This window comes from Gallinula chloropus, assembly GCF_964237585.1.
Source record: "Gallinula chloropus genome assembly, chromosome: 3".
Classification (NCBI taxonomy): domain Eukaryota; kingdom Metazoa; phylum Chordata; class Aves; order Gruiformes; family Rallidae; genus Gallinula; species Gallinula chloropus.
In genome coordinates, this window is record NC_140087.1 from 96,332,583 (window position 1) to 96,351,961 (window position 19,379).

At 40.7% G+C, this 19,379-nt stretch overlaps 1 protein-coding gene across 1 annotated transcript in view; it reads right to left on the bottom strand.

Moving 5' to 3' along the window:
- Positions 1 to 19,379, bottom strand: part of ZNF451 (zinc finger protein 451) — a gene marked incomplete at its 5' end in the record, with an annotated part of 33,309 nt that overhangs the window by 4,702 nt on the left and 9,228 nt on the right. Inside the window, 7 exons of the mRNA XM_084262176.1 lie at positions 6,065 to 6,251; positions 7,123 to 7,253; positions 10,895 to 11,026; positions 12,112 to 13,763; positions 14,307 to 14,454; positions 16,084 to 16,237; positions 18,462 to 18,588. Coding sequence (XP_084118302.1) covers positions 6,065 to 6,251; positions 7,123 to 7,253; positions 10,895 to 11,026; positions 12,112 to 13,763; positions 14,307 to 14,454; positions 16,084 to 16,237; positions 18,462 to 18,588 — 2,531 coding nt within the window. The remainder of the gene's footprint in view (positions 1 to 6,064; positions 6,252 to 7,122; positions 7,254 to 10,894; positions 11,027 to 12,111; positions 13,764 to 14,306; positions 14,455 to 16,083; positions 16,238 to 18,461; positions 18,589 to 19,379) is intronic.

A 19,379-nucleotide genomic window follows, 5' to 3' on the forward strand; every position in this document is an offset into this window, starting at 1 on the left:
GAAGCCATGATGGCAACCCAATGACATGCTGTTAGAGGGCAGCACTTTCCTGCTTAGCCCTGGCTTCCCTGGCCCAGGCAACAGGCCAACTTGATGGTCATTTTTCAGAATGCAGCAGATGAGCAGCTAAAGTTTACTGTCAGTAAGGACACTTATGAATGTGAAAACTTGACTTGTAGTCAGAATTACTATTTTAGTTCACTACTAAAGTTTAGGATTCATAGGCTTCATCTTGCCGAAACGTTTTTCTGGTCACAACCCCTTGATTGCACCACCATAACAACATGGGGTATGCATTCATATTAGAACAGAGATATATGCAAACTAATATGCAAAACATTTCAACATTTTTTTTAAAACAAGCTGCCATATGCCAACTTAACAGTTATGGCAGGAAAGAACCACATCCCTCAACCTGCTGGCAACAGTCCCCTAATGCAGCCCGGGGTACAGTTTGCTTTCTTAGGCATAAGAGCACATTGCTGGCTGGTCCTTTTCTGTAAAGCTGTTTTCCAGCTGTTTGGCTCCTGGACAGCATATATCAGTGCCTGCAGTTGTTCCTCCCCAGGTGTAGGACTTTGCCCTTCCTTTTGAACTTCATGAGGTTCCTGTCAGCCCAATTTTCCCCTGTTGAGGTTCGACAGGATGGCAGCCTTAACATCTGGTCTATCACCTGCCACTCTCAGTTTCAGATCATTAGCAAGCCTGCCTAGGGTATACTCTGCCTCACAACCCAGGTAAATGGGGACATTAAATAGGACCAGACCCAGCACTGACCCCTGAGGTACACTGCTGGTTAATGGCCTCCAACTGGACACCATGCCACTGATCACTATGTTTGAAAACTGGCTAAATGGCCAGACCTCAATCTACCTCACAGTTTGCTGATCTAGCCCATACTTCATTAGCATACACTCATAATACTGCTGGCATCTTCTGATGACATAGAGTAAATGAAAATGTTTAATTTGGAGAAGTCAAGCATGTCCTGTCTCTCCTGTTCAAATGCTTAGCACATTCTGTAGCTTCTAATTCCTCCAAGGTCAGAGGAAAAGCAATTGCCCAGTTTCTCAGCCAAGAGATTTTAAGATACAGCCTCTTCTCTGGTAGATTTTGTTAGGAAACTCTGACCATACCTATTCTCTCAAAGAAATCCTACTGCTTGCTATTGTTCTCACGTATTGCCAGATGCCTGCTGGAAGAACACAAAATGGAAAGCAAACACAAGATGAATATAGAGCTCAAGAACGATTAACCCTATAGATTGGAGCAAATGCAGTGATTTTTTTACAGGAGTCTCTGATAGAAACCTCTTCTGGGAAGAGACTGGTAAACTTTCAGAGAATGCAAGCGCCACCCACTGTCCTGACATCAAAGCACCACAGCCTGAATTTGGATTAACTGCCCACATGGCTCAGCATCTGCTCTCTTCTCTGGCAACTTCCCTAGTTACCACCATCCCCTTAATTTTCATCAGGTTTTCCGGCTCCCCATGCACCACAGAGACTGTTTTCCTTCTCTGGCTTCAGTCCTCCCTTGCCTCCTAACTTCCTAAGGCTCCTGACTACAATGTCATGCAGTCTCACACCGTACCTCCACTGTTCAGTAATTCCCAATCTCATCTGCCTCCTTCCTGTCCCAATGTATGGTGACATTAATATCACACTTGACTCACTGTCTCTACAACCACTGACCCTTTTAGAGTCAATGTCTGAAGTTTCAGTGCTACTTTACCTGAAGAATAACATTAAGTTACCACATTCAGGATCCTAGTAAACATTTAGGCAAAAAAAAGTTAAGATCAGTCCCCTCTCCTTACCTTCATTAACAAACCTTGTTCAATATGTGTGATCATGCTGCTTTTAAAATACTGTAACTCAGCTTCCAGAATCCTTTCCTTTATTCCCTCTTTAGTATGGCCCTAGAGGATCCTCCCCAAATACTCCTTCCCAATACTTGCTCTCTGTTCCTTTGTTCAGGAAACACGATCTGTACGCAAGTATAGCTACGCCCTACTGAGGGTTCACAAACACACAAGACCTCTCTTCCTCTATGCAAACTAAAGCTTCCCTCTATGTATCTCTTCCTGTAGATGCTCATTCATCTGTACACTCAAACGTAGTATGACTGAAAATAAAGCTCTTGATCCCCCACCCTCCTCCAATTACCTTTTTTTTTTTTTGAAACTGTGGCCAACACCACTATGGTCACTCAGACCTTCATTTAACCTTCACTGCAGCTACACTTGGCTACAATCCTTGTTCAGACACATTATCTTAGATCTAACACATTGTTTTCTCCCTAGGGCATATACATATATTCAAAGATGCACTCGAGATGCATGCCACTGACATACCAAGGGCAGTAATAACTTCCTGTTGTAGCTAAACACAAGATTACAACTCAAGGGTGACTTTCTTATCATTCCCTACTGCTGTAGGTTGTGGTCACTGTAATACCAGTGTAAATAAAGGAACAGATGCTTACTGGAGTAACTATCATTCATTTGGGGTGCAGCCTGCCTGCATCACACTGCAGATGCTCACACCCTTCACATTCAGTCTCTTTGGGTGGCAGGGGCAGGAGGCTGTGACCTATCTTGAGTCATCTGCAGTCTGTGTTAATTGAAGGGTCAGAAAAAGCAGAGACTGGGGTCAGATGTAGCATTCATACTGGACCTCAACAGCCACAAAAGCATGACTGAGAAGACAAGTAATTATCCTTAACACCTTCTGTGAATTATTTTTAAACTCTTAAATTCTTCTGTTGGCTGTATATAAATCAAAAGCTTTTTGGGATAGTGAGGGCTAGGAAGTTCAGCCACATTCATCAAAATGAACTGAAATCCTGATTTGCCAAATATAAACTCTCAAAGAAGCTGCATTCAGTGGTACTTAAACACTTAAGGCAACAGTAGCATCTTGAAGATGCAGGCAGGCATCTCCACTGAGCATAATGGAAATGAGCTTATGGAAGAGGTTCGGTGGCTGTTGGCAGACAACATAGCACAGCACTACACCACTGATTTTGACAGTCTCATGACACTGCCCAGCCCTCTAAAAGAAAGGGGAAGAAACACTCTGAAAATACAGTTAAGCTGAAGCTATCAACTCACACACAGAAAAATAATCACTTTTTTCAACTAAGACGTTGTGGCATTCCTGTCTGTGTCTGGATGGGTAAGATGTTCTCTAACTTGCCATCAATTTCACCCTTGATATTGTCCAACACTCATTAAAAGTTTAAGCTGTAACAGTGCTGTCATGACTAGCTATCAAGTACCCAGACAAGGAAATTATAGTGCTTTTCTTCACACCACAAACATTTTTTTTGCAAAGGAATTGCAAAGGGAGAAATTGAAAACTTGTTTCTTCTACCCTTCTCAAAACAGCATTAAAATGCAAGAATCTCCCATCATGTGTTGTGCCATCAGCATAAAAGAAAAAAAGCCACTTTGGTATTTATGAACTCATTTAGCAGCAGCAGAGAGTAAGAATATGTATCACCTACTCTTTTAACACCTCAAAGGAAACAGACATACACTACAGCCAGTGGTCTCCTAAGGTAACACACACCTGATATCTTCTTGCAACATATGCAGGAACTTTTTTTTAATTTATTTTAAAATGAATGCATGTACCAGAGCTCCCACAGCACTTCTGCTGACGTGGTTCACAAGGTGCAACTGTCAGACTGCCACAATCCAAACACAATCTGACTGCTCACAAGCTAATGATAGGTTTGTGAAGGTGATTCAGGGAAATAGCTTTTACCTTCTGAAGCTCATCCAGTACCAACAACTGTCTTATATTTTTCAATGCTATTCTCTGTGGTAATTGTTTCTTACCTACTTAGCCCTCCAGAATAATAGCCATAGGCTTGAGAAAGTCACAAAGCAAGCAATTCTTGTTCATATTTCCTTATATTCAGCTGCATTTGTCTAACAGGACAACAGGTTATACCAGCCTATGATACATTGCACGACTTCGTCTCAGCCCTCCGATACTGGTCTTGCCACGCTAAGACTGGCAAACGCTTGCTGGTGGTGCTAAGCCACACAGTGAAATCTGTATTATGCTTTATCTCTATAGAAAATGAAAAAAAAAAACCCAAACCAAAAAACCCCAAAGCTCCCAACCCCCAATTTGATAGACTCCTAGTAATGATATCTACTGTCCTGTTTTAATACAGGAACAGGAAACAAAGGCAGCTTTCACAGTCCGGGTCCTCTCCCTGCTGACGCTGACTGGAAAAGAAGATCAAAGATGGCTCAAGACAATTCTGTTCCTTACAAGTTTGCCAAGGAATGCTGACAAAGAGTATGTGCACAATTCCATCACTTCCTTGCTGGAAGTATGTATTATTTTTTTTAAAAGCAGTCACGTGCATAACTTGAGTGGGATGCACAATGATCAACTAGCCAGCAAGCTAAGGTTTGTGGCCATCGCTGTAATAGTTAATTAACGGAGTAAGTAATATTAATGGAGTAAAAAACACTGAAAGAAGGAAAATTCTGAAAACAAAACCAATATTTAAAAAAAACCAAACAACCAACCTCGGACTATTTGCACACAGAAAATGATTAGATCAAAGTCATCACCTCTGAGCCAGTATAACCCAGTAAATAAAGCCCAGGCAGGGAGCTAGAGTACCCTGACACAGCAAACATCATTCCCCTCTTCCTCACAGTTTCATATTATTAAGTTGTGCAACAAACTACAAGAAATTAAGCCCCTACAACTAAACTGACATAGAGCTAAATTAACTGATTGCAACTTACTGCTCTCTTCCAACTCTTCCTCCCAAAAATATGCAAAGCTCCCGAAGCAAGAACAGCCTCCCACATTAATATAGAGTTACAGCTATAATTATAGAAGAAGAGATCTATCAACACAGTCTATAAAGGAAGCACTCTTAGTGGGAATACAGTGATTCAATGTGTAGCTTTACAGATAATTGTGGAGAAAAATCATCTTCTCCCTTGAGCAAAGTAGTAGTGCAAGTGACAGTTCTGTAATTAATTATGCCAAGATATTTTACTAGTATGGCTGCTTCTGTCTGGGAAGCACATCTCCATGATCCAGCTGAAAAATCTAGACCAGCAAGTGCCTGGGGTGGCCAGAAAACTCAATAAGCATTTTTTCTATATCAGAAGCACATAAATCAATTCCAGCTCACCACAGATAGGATAATTAAATGGTTTCCTGTAAAATACTATCTTTCATTTTCCCCTCTAATCGATCGCTGCCAATTCACCATTGAGTGCTAGCACTCCACTTTAATCTTCCCAGTAGGACAGCAGCACCATGTGACAGCACTCACAGACCTGCATCAAGACCAGCAGTGTATTTTGCTGTAAACAGCTTGGGGCTAATTCAGAAACAACTTTCTGAAATAAACACTCAATTTACAAGACCCCCAAAACCACAACAAGCAGCAAGGAAAATCAATCAGACCAATGTCAGGTCTCCTAGGAAAGACTTCTCAGTATTTTAAAATATCTTGAAGGAGTAAACTCAGGTCTGGTAAGTTCTGCATGAAAATGAGCTGGCTCAAACCTCTCTGATTATCCTACATAAACCCAGTGTGATTGTTTTAGCATGCCATTAACTGGAACATGGAATTCTAGAGAACTTAAAAGCTTTCATTAATATTTCTCCTTCAAAATATGTTTAAGCACCATGGGCCAGTGAAGACAAAATGCCAAGTGACAACAAATCAAGTAAAGCAGTCTTGAGTATAAACTGACAAGTATGCACACGAGTGTGCTATAAACAGCTTTAACTAGAAAGCAGTTTCCAGATTGAAACAATAATTTGTCTCCTCCTACAATAAAGGATACAGGGAGGACAGAGTTTGTTATGTTGAATAAGAATGCTTAATTAAGTTTGGTTTCAAAGCTTACCCCAAACAAACTGTTTTTTTTTTCAATCTGTATTTCACTGAAGTGTCGGTAAAATACACGAACCATCAAGCAACAGCTTGTGTCACCAGCCCAAGTATTCTTTTATTGGAAAGAGTTATTGGTCTATGGGAAAGATTGTGTTTAATGTTTACTTTCTACCTTTTGTGGTATCTGAAATGCTGTTCAGCAAGGCACACATCATGTCTCCATCAATGTGGTGGGGATTTAGGATGCGAGCTGACCGCTGTGTCAGCTTAAACTGATTTTCCAGTTCCAGGAAGCTTTTGTCTCCAGAAAGTATAGTGAAAGGAATTTGCTTGGGCAGGTGCTCATCCAGACGACCAGCCTGTATGGAAACAAGCGACAAGTGCTGAACTGAGATCTTATTCTTGTCTTGTGATGTTTGGCTAGCTTTTTGTAGGGTCTTCAGAGGAAAGCCGCCTACAGCAATTCACCTCTACTCTTATGGTTATACCACTATGAAAGGTGTTATTTCAACTGTTTGGCACTACAGTTATCCTATACTTATGATATTGATATAGGGAATAGCTAGAAGAACACTACAGGCAGAGTACAGAATGAATTCCCAAAAAGCAGTACTTGAGAACTATCTCCACATAAAACAAGACATCTGTGCACAGTATTTTAAGAATCATAAAAGTGTAATCTAACATACAAACACTGTTTTGAGAAAGACTTACACTGTATAATTAGATTCTCAAGGAGTTTTACCTGATAAAGCACTATACTAAGAGAACACAAGCCCCCATCGCATCCCCAATTCCTGTCCTTCACCTTCATCTCTCCCAACCCAGCCAAAGCCTGAACACCCTGCTCTTTGTCAGCCCAACTGACTGTGAAACTGGCACCTGTCCAACTCCATCTTTAAGACAGATCTAGATTTGAGCTACATAAAGGCAGAGACAGGTGTCACTTTTCTCTGAAACAGACACTGTAAGAATTGTGGTGCTTTTATTCTTCGTGATCTAACCTGCCCTCTTCCCCTTCTCAACAGACTGATGTCCTGTGTGTGACTGACTTCTCAACAGGCTGTCTCCACTCAATTCAGTGACAGGTTGATCGTTCTTTTAATGGATGTCAAGTGACAAGAATCAAATTATCTCAGTTGTAACCAGTACTTATCAGTAGCACATCCCATTGGCCACTCTTCTATGGACACAGAAACACAACAATAAAGCAAGTGTGCACTAACTTACATGAACACAGAGAGCAAAGTCTGCTGCTTCTCTTCTGGTACCGCAACGCGGATGAAGGAAGAAACATCCAATCCTCTTAAGATAATTGTAAATTTTGCACTGCACTGGAGGTTTCCAGTTGCTGTGTCCTCCTATACAATGAAGAAAAGAAACAAACAAGAACAAAACAAAAACACTACCATGAGTTAAGAATGCAAGAAGGCAAAACCAAAGATAAATCTATTTTAAAGGGAGAATTTATTTTGACCAACATGAAAGCTAAAATAAACTTACAGCCAAAGTCCAAAAGAACCCTTGTTCTTGGGTTAGATAGCAAAAGTGTAAAAGTATCTTGCCTGGTCCTACACAAAGCCTCTCATTCAATTTTGTAATTTTTTTCTTCTAATCCTGAAAAACTTCTCTTGTAGAAATCCTGTGCATTTAGACACAAGGGTTATTTTTTTTTCCCCAATTTTAAGCATAGTTATGGTTAACATGTAGAAGCAGAGGAGCCCTGGGGACATAGTACATTTAACAGAAATGCTTCTCATGGGAACTCCTGTACCAATGTTATGCCCGAGATTATTTCCAACATACTCTGTAACTGTCTGACACATCACACATCAGAATTCTTTATAAAGAGGATCCAAGAACCAGGGCAGCAGCTGAAACAACCGTTAAAGAGTATTGACAAGACACTTGGATGCAGTCAAGGATGCAAACAGAGGCTGTAACTGGGGGGGGGGGGGGGGGGAGTGCAAGAATTTTCTCAAGAGTATCCTAAAACATGCAGTTATACTGGTCGAGAAAATAGCTGGATAATAGAGATGAGCTGAGTAACAGGCCTGCCACAGATAAAAAGAATACCAGTCTGAAACATGTTGCAAGGGAAAGGAGCAGAGAGTCTCTAAAAGGGAAGGAGAAAATAGAGAAGCTTGCAGTTACTATGGCAACATAAAAATAAATGGAAGGACAATTGGAAGGGAGTGAATAAGAATTTGATGACTTCCCAATTGCTAAGAAATAATGGTTCTGACACAGGGAGAAAAACTGTTGCATTATCTGCCAGATGAGAGAGCGGCTGGATGGAAGAGAGGATTTTGAATGGAAAGTGAAAGCAGGCATTGATGGCCCTTCACATGAAGACGTGTGAAACTAAGGCTCAAGTAAACAGGCTACAGAGGTCTCTGCATTCCAACCCGCCCAGCCTGACAAAGAAGTAGAAGTAATTTTCAATAAACCTCTCCTGGCTTGTTTTTGGGTGGTTTTGCTGGTGGGTTGTTTTTTTTCTTTTTTAATTTTCAGCCTAATGGCTAGAAGAGGGTATTAAAAAGAATTTAAAGAAAATCATTCAACATCAGAAGATTTCATAACAGACTACACAGAAACAATTTAAGGGTACCTGTCCATGACAAAAATAGGATTCACAAGTTGTTCTCATCTGTAGTAACAGCCTTTCCCAACTAGCAATGGCCAAGACTTGTAATCACCAACCCTGGCTTTTGGCTGCATAAATGTACAGGATAAATATTTGACAGGGACAGCTGAAAACAATGACAGAACTGTATTCAGTCTGGTGGAGCTAGACCACAAATGGGTGAAGGGTAATTGAGTATCTGAAAACAGAAACAATACAGAGCCTGGGCAATACAATGCAGGAACTCAAGGCAAAGCTAAAGCTGTATTAGCAATAACAGAAATAATGCAAAAATATTATAGAAAATAATTATAGAAAATTAGAAACTTTGTTTGGAAAACGCAGGACAAGAATCAGAAAATGCCAGGGATATTGTTATATTTGCTCAGACTAAACACACAAGAAAATCATCCATCAAGTAACTTGAGGTCACCTAAAGTTATAGGTGCCAACAATAAATCCAGACGTGCCTGGGATCCTTAGTGCTCCTGGGCTCTGTAACAATACGATTGACACAAAACTGCTGATGCATTCTCCAATATCACTGTGGCCCATTTTAATCACCATGAACTTTGAGTTCAAGTGCTCAGAAGACCATTGCACCAAGGCAGCCTGTATGCAGCAACCCCGTGTGGGAAGCAAGAAACCAAGCAGCACTGACATGGGCTGGACTGTGCCAGCAAGCACCTGTGTCTGGAAAATCCCTGGGCATTACGTCTTAACTAGCAGATATACCTCTGGGTAAGATTATTGTATTAAAGGAGCATCCGAACAACAGATTAGTAACACTAGGACTGTATTATGGATTATTTCTTTCTTAGATAGGTCAGAGAAGAGACATTTCTGACAATAACAGAGTTTAGAAATTCCCAGGTTCAATACATTTTTTCTTTCTGAATCAAACCAGGGCATTTTAACCTTGGAATATTATGGTAACAGCACAGGAGACCCTGGCATAACAATAAAGGTCAGGTCAATTAATGACAAAACAGCTTTAGGTAAATTAGAGGAACAATGTACGACTGAAAGCAAGTGGGGAGTTTGACATAACTGTGAAAAATTACTCTTTGCTAAGCAATTCTTTATAAAACCCAGAGTAGCTTCAGACTTCAGATGTCAAACAAGCCTGACATTTCTTCAAGTCAGATTCCTAACAGTCTCCTTTTTACCTGTAGAGAGAAACATTTTTCCAAGGCCAAGTGGATTGAGTTAACTATAGAAATAAAGAACAAGCCTTCAGCAGCCAAACACCACGACCAAACTCCAAATCACAACAGCCTTAAAAGTCAACGAGCAGAGGTGAAGTGAAATTCTGACCACGCGTCAAGCTGGGCAAAGCCTCACAAAAGATAAACAACAGTTTATTCAGCCACACAGAAAAGATAATATAAATAAGTGAAACAGCCAAGCAGCAAGGATGAAATAGAAACCCAGGATGATGAGGTATAATCTAAGCCTCATCCTCCCAAATCAGTATTTTCTGTGGCTTTGTGTATTTGCACAAGAATAGTTACTGTACAGAGACACCAGAGGCTAGGCAATGACAACACATATAATCACACAGAAGAAATACCTGAGCAGACCACAAACCTCAGGATCATAACCTCCTCTGATAAAGAAGGCCAGAGGATTCATCCCCAGAACTCCTAACAATCAGACATTAGACTAAAGGACCACAACTAACTGTGTGAAGAACTTGCACTTTAATAGACATGCTTCCTCTGCCTTCATCCTGTTTCAAAGAGGAATAAACCCTCCAAAATTAACAAAAAAATAGTGATTTGGGCTTTTCTGTTCAACCTCAGCAGCATGAAAACTCAGCTTTCAGGATGTCCTTGATTATCTTTTAAAGGAAGAAGTCATCAAAGCCATTAAGTACAGAGGTAGTGCAGCACAATGGTGTTTACTACATGTAAAATATGGCTGACAGTTCCAACAAGCCCATTAAGATGATACTTCTGTTTCAAGCAGTAAAATATTTTCAAAGTGTCCCTTATCTAAACTTTACTGATGTAACCAGTGTACCACAGGCAAAATAATTATCAAGGCTGATATAGAAAGAAAACAGTAGAAAAACCATAGGGTGGACAAGAAGCTGGTTCAAGAATAGTCAGGCAAGGAAAAATACCAACTAAAAGGCTGTGGAGTCTCCTTCTCTGGAGACAATCAAAACACCCCTGGTCATGTTCCTGTGTGATCTAGTCTAGGTGATGATGCTCTGGCAGGGTGGTTGGACTAGATGATCTTTCGAGCTACCTTCCAACTTCTAATGTTCTGATTCTGTGATTCACACTCTCAGATTCAAAGGAATTTGTGCTCAAGTAGTTCTGCAGTCTTATTAATCTCACCTTCCTATTGCCTTCAACTACTTCTTACCTTGAAAGCCCCAGATAAATGTCCCTTGGTTCAGAGTAGCTGGCAGGTGAGTGAATAAGCTTCCCCAGTTGTCCAGATCCACCAACACAATGTGAGTCATGGTACTCAGGTAGTCAAGATCAGGAAGTTCATCTTCAGTGAGATAAAAAGGACACATTTAAAGTTTACCTGACTTTTTGGTCAACCAACATACATTGACCTCGACACACTTTTGAAAAACCCTGTATTTGACTGGCCTAAACACTAAGTTACAGAACATGATCCTGTTTGGCAACTGCATTGTTTTAAAATGAAGTAGTGTTTAGCAGGGCATAAATCAGAAGAAAGCAAAATCTAGCAATACAGTGGTGTAGAGCTGGAAAGTTCTATGGTAAGCACAACAAGCTGTTGTATTACACAGAGATTACTTTAATAGTTCACTTAACATTCAAGTGTGTCCCCCTTACTATGACACCTATCTGTGACATTTAACTGCTTACATGCACAAGAACATGTATTAGACATGTTCTGCTGTATATCTAACATAAAACCTTTTCATCAAACACATTATGACACCATGAGTAATTAAAAATACTTCCAGTTTTTGAAAACAAAGCACATCTTCAGCACTGTTGATGTCATTGTAACAGACGTGAACTTAAAAAAATATTTGTATGCCCAAGGCAAAAAAACCCTAATACATACTGAGAATATAAATTCTCAGCCAAAATTATTTTTGCAAGCTACAGAAAACTAAGAAGATGGTGTTAAAATAGGACTGCCTATACAGAAAACACCATCAGGCTCATAAATATTTATACATACAGAAGAGGTAAATTTCTCTTGAATGTGTGTGTATTACAGACCACTTTGACATTTCCAGGAGACCTCTACTTGTTTTGTCTTGTTTTGTCTTCCTCCTTTTACACCAAAACTATGCTCCAAACTAACTTGAAAAGGTTTCAGTCTCAGGGTTCTCATCTCTGCCTACGTTTTGGTTTGTAAAGACTTCATGCACAAGGCACATGACAATAAGTTGTTGAGTCAAAGTTTTGGAAACTCAAATACAAAAAATTCAAAATGCAGCTTTGAGAAATAACAAATATTAAATTCTAAGCTGAGTTAGAGACTGGAAGTAGGGAAATGGTATGTACTTGCACTGATATTCAGCCTGAGCATGCTAAAGACAACATTCTTCCTAATGTAACCCCCCCCCCCAAAAAAAAAAACCTACAAACCTTCACCAGGTTCTTCAGAGTGTGTTGAGTTTTCTTGTTTTGCTTTCTTTTCCTGTATTGGTTCCCACAGAGGAGATGACTGTGGTCTTCCCTGAGTCTTGGATGGAGATGCTTGATGCTTTAATTTGTGAGGTTTTCTGTCCACACAAGCCCCGCTTGCTGTGAACTTGAATACTGTATTTTCTGATTCTGATGCAAGACTTGACAGATCAGGTTTCTGCAAGAAGCAGTGTTTCATGTGATAGTGCTGATGTGCACTCTGAAGATCGTCAAAGTTTTTGTTGCATGCAGCACATCTAACAACATACATGTCTTCCTTACGTTTCACTGACTTGTGACTCTTGAGGTGCCTGTTCAAATCAGCAAAACTCTGTGCAGTTGCAGAGCAGGAGCAGCATCGAAACCACAGGTTTCCTTTTTGCAGCATGGCTTTCCGACAATCCACATAATCATTCCTTCTGTTTATTTTTGAGACGTAAGTTGTCCGGCAACCACAGGTTAAACGGTCTCCTTCTTCTACTGGAAGGAAGTCCTCCTCTTTTTTTATTGATACTTCCATCTCTTCAGGCACAAAAGTGTAGTCCACGCTATGAATCTCCTTATAATGGATTAGAAATTCTTCTTCTGTGTCAAAGAAGAGATTACCACAAAGGCCACAGAAGTATTTGATATCTACCTCCTGGTTATGATGCTCTTGGAAGTGCCGCTGTAGCGTTCCTACTTTCCGGAAGTGATTTCTGCACAAGCCACAGCTGTACCTGTGAAACGCATGGCTCTCTAAGGACATGCAGTGCTGTTTCACGCTCTCTTCAGACTCAAACATCTCCTCACAAATGCGGCACTGCCATTTTCCCAGAACAGGATTGTCCTCAGGGGAGAGCTCCATAGGACTGGGAGCACCGTCTCTCCTTTCGTCTGCAGCAACGCAAGCTGTGTCAGAAGCAGATGGCATAGGTTCATCTTCTAGAGCTTCTCGCTCGTAATAGTAACTATGTCCACCATGGTATTCAGTCACATGTCCCATAATATCCTCCTCTCTTAGGAGGTCCACAGAGCATGCTCTACACCAAAGAAGGAAATTATTCAAGTGTGCTCCCCCATGGAACCGACTCATGTGCAGGCGGATAATGCTTGAGTTTTCAGCAAGCTTTCCACACACAGCACACTTGTGACAGATCCTGTTCGCTGCTAAGATGTGTTTTTCTACCGCTTCCTCTGTAAAAAACTTCTGAAGGCATTCACAAAACCAGGCTTTCACTTTGCAAGCTTCGTTACCTTGACTTCGGTTTGCTACATGAGCTGCAGCTTTTAAATCACTCTTCCATTTTGAAGGAGAAGGCCCCCTTTCACTGGAAGGCTCATTCGAAGTCAGGCGTCTTTTAAGCAGTGGTCTTGACCGATCCAAAACATGGCACATGTGAGACTGATTTTTATTTTTTCCATTGATATGGCAGAACATCAAGATGGACTCCTCCAGTGTAGTATAAACTTTTATGTTATGTTGAGTGGTTTGCTTATGCTGGGTGATCTGATTCTTATCAGCGAACAGCTCGTCACAGTTCTCACAGTGACCTTGTGTTTTAAATATCTCTGCAACCTGGGAGATGCTGCTCTTCGACAGTGCCACGGGCCCAGAATTACGACAGCGTGTTCTAGATTTGGGGGTGGGGGAAAGAAAAAAAACAAGAAGAAGGTATACAATGGCCCAAAACATTTTTAAATTTTCTGATATGTTTCAAAATATTACATAGGAGCTACAGCAAATAAGTGGTTAGAAACAGGTTGAGTTAAATGTAAATAAAGGACACTACCAGCTTGTCAATAAAAACAGCCCCTGCACTTTAAAGAGAATTAGGTCCTAATTTCCAAAACTAGCACTTAGTTTAAATGGTTATATTGTTGACTCTATATTTTAGAAAACAAATGCTGTCAACTTAGAAATAATGGAACAGAGACCAAGTTCTCTTGTTCTGCTACAGTAAGCAATAAAAGGGATACAGACATCAAACAGCACTGAGCAGTGGATTGTGTGGTGTAAGGCAAGGTAAAAGACTTTGAAAGGGGTCAGGGTTTTTGACTGTTTACTCAGGAAGTCAATATTCAAGTGGGTCGTAGATGCCCTGAAATACACTAGTACTACCTGCCTGCCCTATTGCTCTATGGATGTTCACATAATAAAGGCAGCTGTCTCAAACCTGAAATGAGCTGTTAACTCCATGTGTGAGCGTAGTATCTGGTAGCAGGATATACACTTCACTTGGAAGGGGACTTCTTTGCACAGAGATATCAGGAGGTTCTTTGCATAGGATGGGAAAGGTAGAGGAAGGCCAGCCTTCAATTCATCTGCAATATGAAATGGCAGAGAGTGCAACCACACATTAAAAAGTTCTTTCATAGTATTTCAGCTCTCAGGTGACATATTTACAGTTGTACTCGTTTGTCAAAGGGGTCAAAAAGCAAGTTACCATCTGTCAGCTCAGCCACAGGAATTGTGCAATGGAAGCTTGAAGTACAACTGCATTAAACTGTTGAAAGAATTACCTAATTAACTTTTATAAATATGACCTTATTAATATTTATAAATATTTAAAGGGTGAGCGTCAGAAGGATGAAGCCAGGCTCTTCTCAGTGATGACTAGCTATAGGACAAGGGGCAACAGGTACAAGTTGGAGCATAGCAAGTTCCACGTGAATACAAGGAGGAACTTTTTCACTGTGAGGGTGATGGAGCATTGGAACAGACTGCCCAGAGAGGCTGTGGAGTCTCATTCTCTGGAGACATTCAAAACCTGCTTGGATGCACTCCTGCGCAGGTGATCCTGTTCTGGCATGGGATTTGGACTAGATGATCTTTCAAGCTACCTTCCAACTTCTAACTACCTCGTATCTGAATTTATTTGCATCTTGGTGTTGTTGTGCCCCCCACTCAGTGACTAAATCTACCTCCCTCCCTTCTACAAGGTCAGGTCAGAAACTTCTCTTAGGAAGGTTGTCACTGACCTTCTTCACATCTATCTATCACCACCCATCTATTCTTACTACATATGCTTTTGTTTAAAGTCATAGTTTGTTTAAAAAAAAAAAAATTAACAAGTTCCCACATACTCTGACCAGCTCTCTCTTTCTCATCCTCAACATTAATTCTGCTTAAGTTTTTAGGTGCAGGGCTGTCTGTTGTTCCAAGTACATACACCATGGCTAGCTCTGGATACCAGCAGAATACAAAATACAATTTTCTATTGAAAAGCCTACATTGCTGTTAGTGTTCTGCATATTAGAATGTATATTCTCCTTGAATTTTTTGTTTAGTAAGAGGTGATGATCAGCAGGCAGTAATTTGAGGTCATACCTTTTAACTAACTTCACTGACAGATGTTACAGACCATGCCAATATTAATCACGAAGACCTACCAATGTAAATGAAAAAATGGAGCACTTCCTTTTTTTTCCTTCTGAGCAAAGTGCTATCCACCTCTAAAGAAAACACTATTTTGTGCTTTTAATCTTTTCAAAGCAATAGCTCACCACTACTCTTTTAAAACCTATGGCCTGATTTTAAAGGTATCTACAGCTGGCACATTCAGAATTAATAACCTATTTGAGAATAAAAGTTCCTTAGATTTACAATACATAAGAGAACTCAGAACTGTGCAGCTGATTGTCAGCTGCACAGTGGCACTGGAGGCACTGGAGGACGAGCAGCTTATGAGAGACCTGACAGCATGGGGATAAAGGGAACTGTGCTCCACAGCAACTGTGATGAAGGAATTATTTTCACAAAGAAATATTAATTCCAACTTATCTCCTCTTACAGATCTGTATTGCATTTAAGACCTTAAAGGGAAAATTAAGAGTCCCTTAAAAGCAAGCTTTAAAACCCTAAGTTTTACACACAGAAAACCATAAGTAACTTGTATCAGAAGGATCGAATATCAGAAGGAATGAAAAGCAGCGCACTTAGTAGCAACATACCACTCAATTTAGAAGCCTGGAGGAAGTGGTTCTTTCCTGACATATGCTGCAAGCATTCATCTCTCTTGGTGAAAAGGAGGAAGCAGTTTGGGCATGCAAAACATTGAATATGCTGTGGAGGGAGATCTTTTTTATGTCCATCATTTTCATTTAGCTGGAAGAGAAAATTACCTGGTTAAGAAAAACACTACGTGAAGAAACCAGTCCCAGTCCTCTTCATGTCTTTCCAGTCCTCCCTTGGTTCTGTGGTAATATTTTCACCATGACATTTCCAGCTACCACATCAATATTTGTCAACCCACCCCTATTCACTTCAGCTTATGAGACACTAGGGACTGGCCAAACTCATATACTCATCCTTACTATACTGGTGAGCTGGTTTTGGTTGTGATATAGTTACCTTTCTTCATAGCTCAGGGGTATATTTTGGATTTGTGTGGAAACAGTGTTGATAACACAGGGATATTTCTGTTACTGCTGAGCAGTGCTTATATACTGCTACTAGTGAGTGGACTCGAGTTCACAAGAAGCTGGGAGGGGACACAGCTGAGACAGCTGACCCCAACTGCCCAAAGGGATATCCCATACCATATGATGTTCCCACTCAGCAGATAAAGCTTGGCGAAGGAGGAAAGGAGGCACGTTCAGAGTGATGGTGTTCATCTTCCCAAGTACCCATTACACATGATGGAGCCCTGCTTTCCTGGAGGTGGCTGAACACATGCCTGCCCATGGGAAGTGGGGAACAAATTCCTTGTTTTGCTTTGCTTGCGTGCACAGCTTTTGCTTTACCTATTAAACTGTCTTTGTCTCAACCCACAAGTTTTCTCATTTTCACTCTTCTGATTCTCTCCCCCATCAAAATGGGGGTGAGTGAGCTAATAGCTGTGTTGGGCTTAGGTGCTGGCTGGGGTTAAACCCCTGCCAACTTTTCCATTCCCTTCCTGCACCACTGGGAGCAGCTACCTTCTTCAGAAGCTATGGACTCCACCAGTTCTTAGCTAATCCCTTTACAAGAGCCTGGGTAAAAAGCTCTTCCTGTCACTAAAGGAGCTGTTTTTCCTCATGTTGGTTCCTCCCTAATCTTGCTAGCCTCCAACTTCTCAAAATGCTGCTCCTCAGAGTAGCCTTACAGGCTCTTGACTTTTATTGAAGTCAACTTCTTCCACCCCTTTACCTTCTACATCGACTTCTGATCTCTCCCTTCACGGCAAAAATCCTTTAATTTTGTTTCTGACATTTTTGCTTACTCCTTTATGTAACTAAAACACAACATCTTCAGGACATCCTCATGCCTTCTTTCACAGCTTTGGTTAGGATTACCTCCCCATCCTTCCATACCAAAATAATCCCATCTTCCTGTCTGCTGCAAGAGCTATTCCCTTTCACCATAAAGTTGTCTGCAACCCTTGCTGACAGCCCTGGGCATACCGTAGGCACACAACTTGGAAGCAATGGAAAAACAGCAGGGGCAAACTACAATACATCTTTCAGTCTTGTTAGATATGACTATGCATCAGTTGTCATCTAGCTACTAGCTAGAAGCAGTCCAATTTTCAGTATACCTGAAACTCCCTCTGCATATAACACAGCTTCTGGAGACTAGGTGGGTACACAACAGTGTTTGCTAGTGAAACTTTAGACTTTGAAACTGTTATCCACTACCCAATTCAACATCAGACTGCTTAAATGAAATCACGCACCCTGAAGACAACACCAGAGCATCTGTCATTGAACTGAGGTTTTACAGTAGTAAGTTACAGAGAGGAAAAAGACAGAGTTCTAAAAGAAAAAATGCAAAGAGTAGAGGTAGGAAGGAACAACAACAAAAAAGCAAATACTATTTGCTTATCAAAACTCAAATGGCACATTATCTTCTTCCCTTCTGTAAGTTAACAAGCGAATAGCAGCAAATACATCTGTCAGAAAGAGCGGAAACAGAAGAAACACTGGCATCTGAAATACCCAAATTTCTTTTCTCACTTTGCTGTCTCTTCCCCACCCACCACTGCCATCTCCTTCCTGCTGCTTCTCTTCAGTCACTTATTTCACCCTAACTTCTTGCCTTTATCCTTCACAGTTTTGGAGATGCAACAAAAAGGAATGCTTTTGACAGCACAAATAGAGGGACATGAAGGTCCAGACAAAAACTCTCAAAAGTACAACCTGAATGTTCAGATCTAACATGTATACTGTCAGGATACACCAGAGTTTGAATTGCAGCAGAATAAGAAGCACTATCTTGAAGACTAAGCAAAGAAGGTATGGGAGACAAGAGGACAGTTAAAAAGAAAAAAATGTTATCAGTGCATAATTATCCATCTTGAAAACCCTCTCCTACGTTCAGTGAGGTCATTTACTTATCCCTATGACCTTGCCTTGGATAGAAGATGATCACTGTACTGCTGAGAGGTTGAAAATCTTTTGCAACAGATCACACAGGCAACAGCATTATTTGGGGGTCCGTGTAATGTGACTGTTGGGTCACAAGGAGAATGATCAAACCTGGAAAGGAAGAAACAAGTTAAGAAACTAGTCTTTAAATAGTCAAAACAGGGTTTTTTAATGGAAAAAATGATGTCTTGGCAAGCTGTTTGAAGAAAACCTATCAAATTGACCTAAACTGTAAAATTCCTCAATTTCCCTGTCATTAACTATCAGTTGAAGTATCCTATACAGAGGTGATTCTCCCAGCAGCTTACCTGTTATGACTACTTTGCAGAGGAATCACAGTTTTAAGAACAAGAGAACTAGTAACACTTCTGTTTTCTGCAGAAGCATTTTTAAAATTTATTTTCACCTCCATGCACTAGTTCTGGCTGAAATGGAGTTAAATTTCTTCACAGCAGCTTGTATGGTGCTGTGTTTTGGATTTATGAATCTAAACATTGGCAGCACAGAGATGTTTTAAGCTATTGGTGAGCCTGGCTTGCACAGCGTCAAGGCCTCCTCTGTTTCTCAGACTGCCCCACCAGCAAGTAGGCAGGAAGGGTAGGCAAGAAGCTGGGAGGGAACACAACAGGGACAGCTGACCACAACTGATCAAACAGATCTCTCATACCATGTGACACTGTGCTTAGCAATAAAAGCTGGGTGAAGAAGGAGGAAGGGGGAGGACACTCAGAGTAATGGTGTTTGTCTTCCCAAGTAACTGTTATGTATGATAAACTCCTGCTCATCAACAGGAATTCCTTATTTTGCTTTGCTTGTGTGCACAGCTTTTAGTTTACTTATTAAACTTTTTATCTCAACCGAGAGTTTTCTCACTTTCATCCTTCCAGTTCTCTTCCCCATCC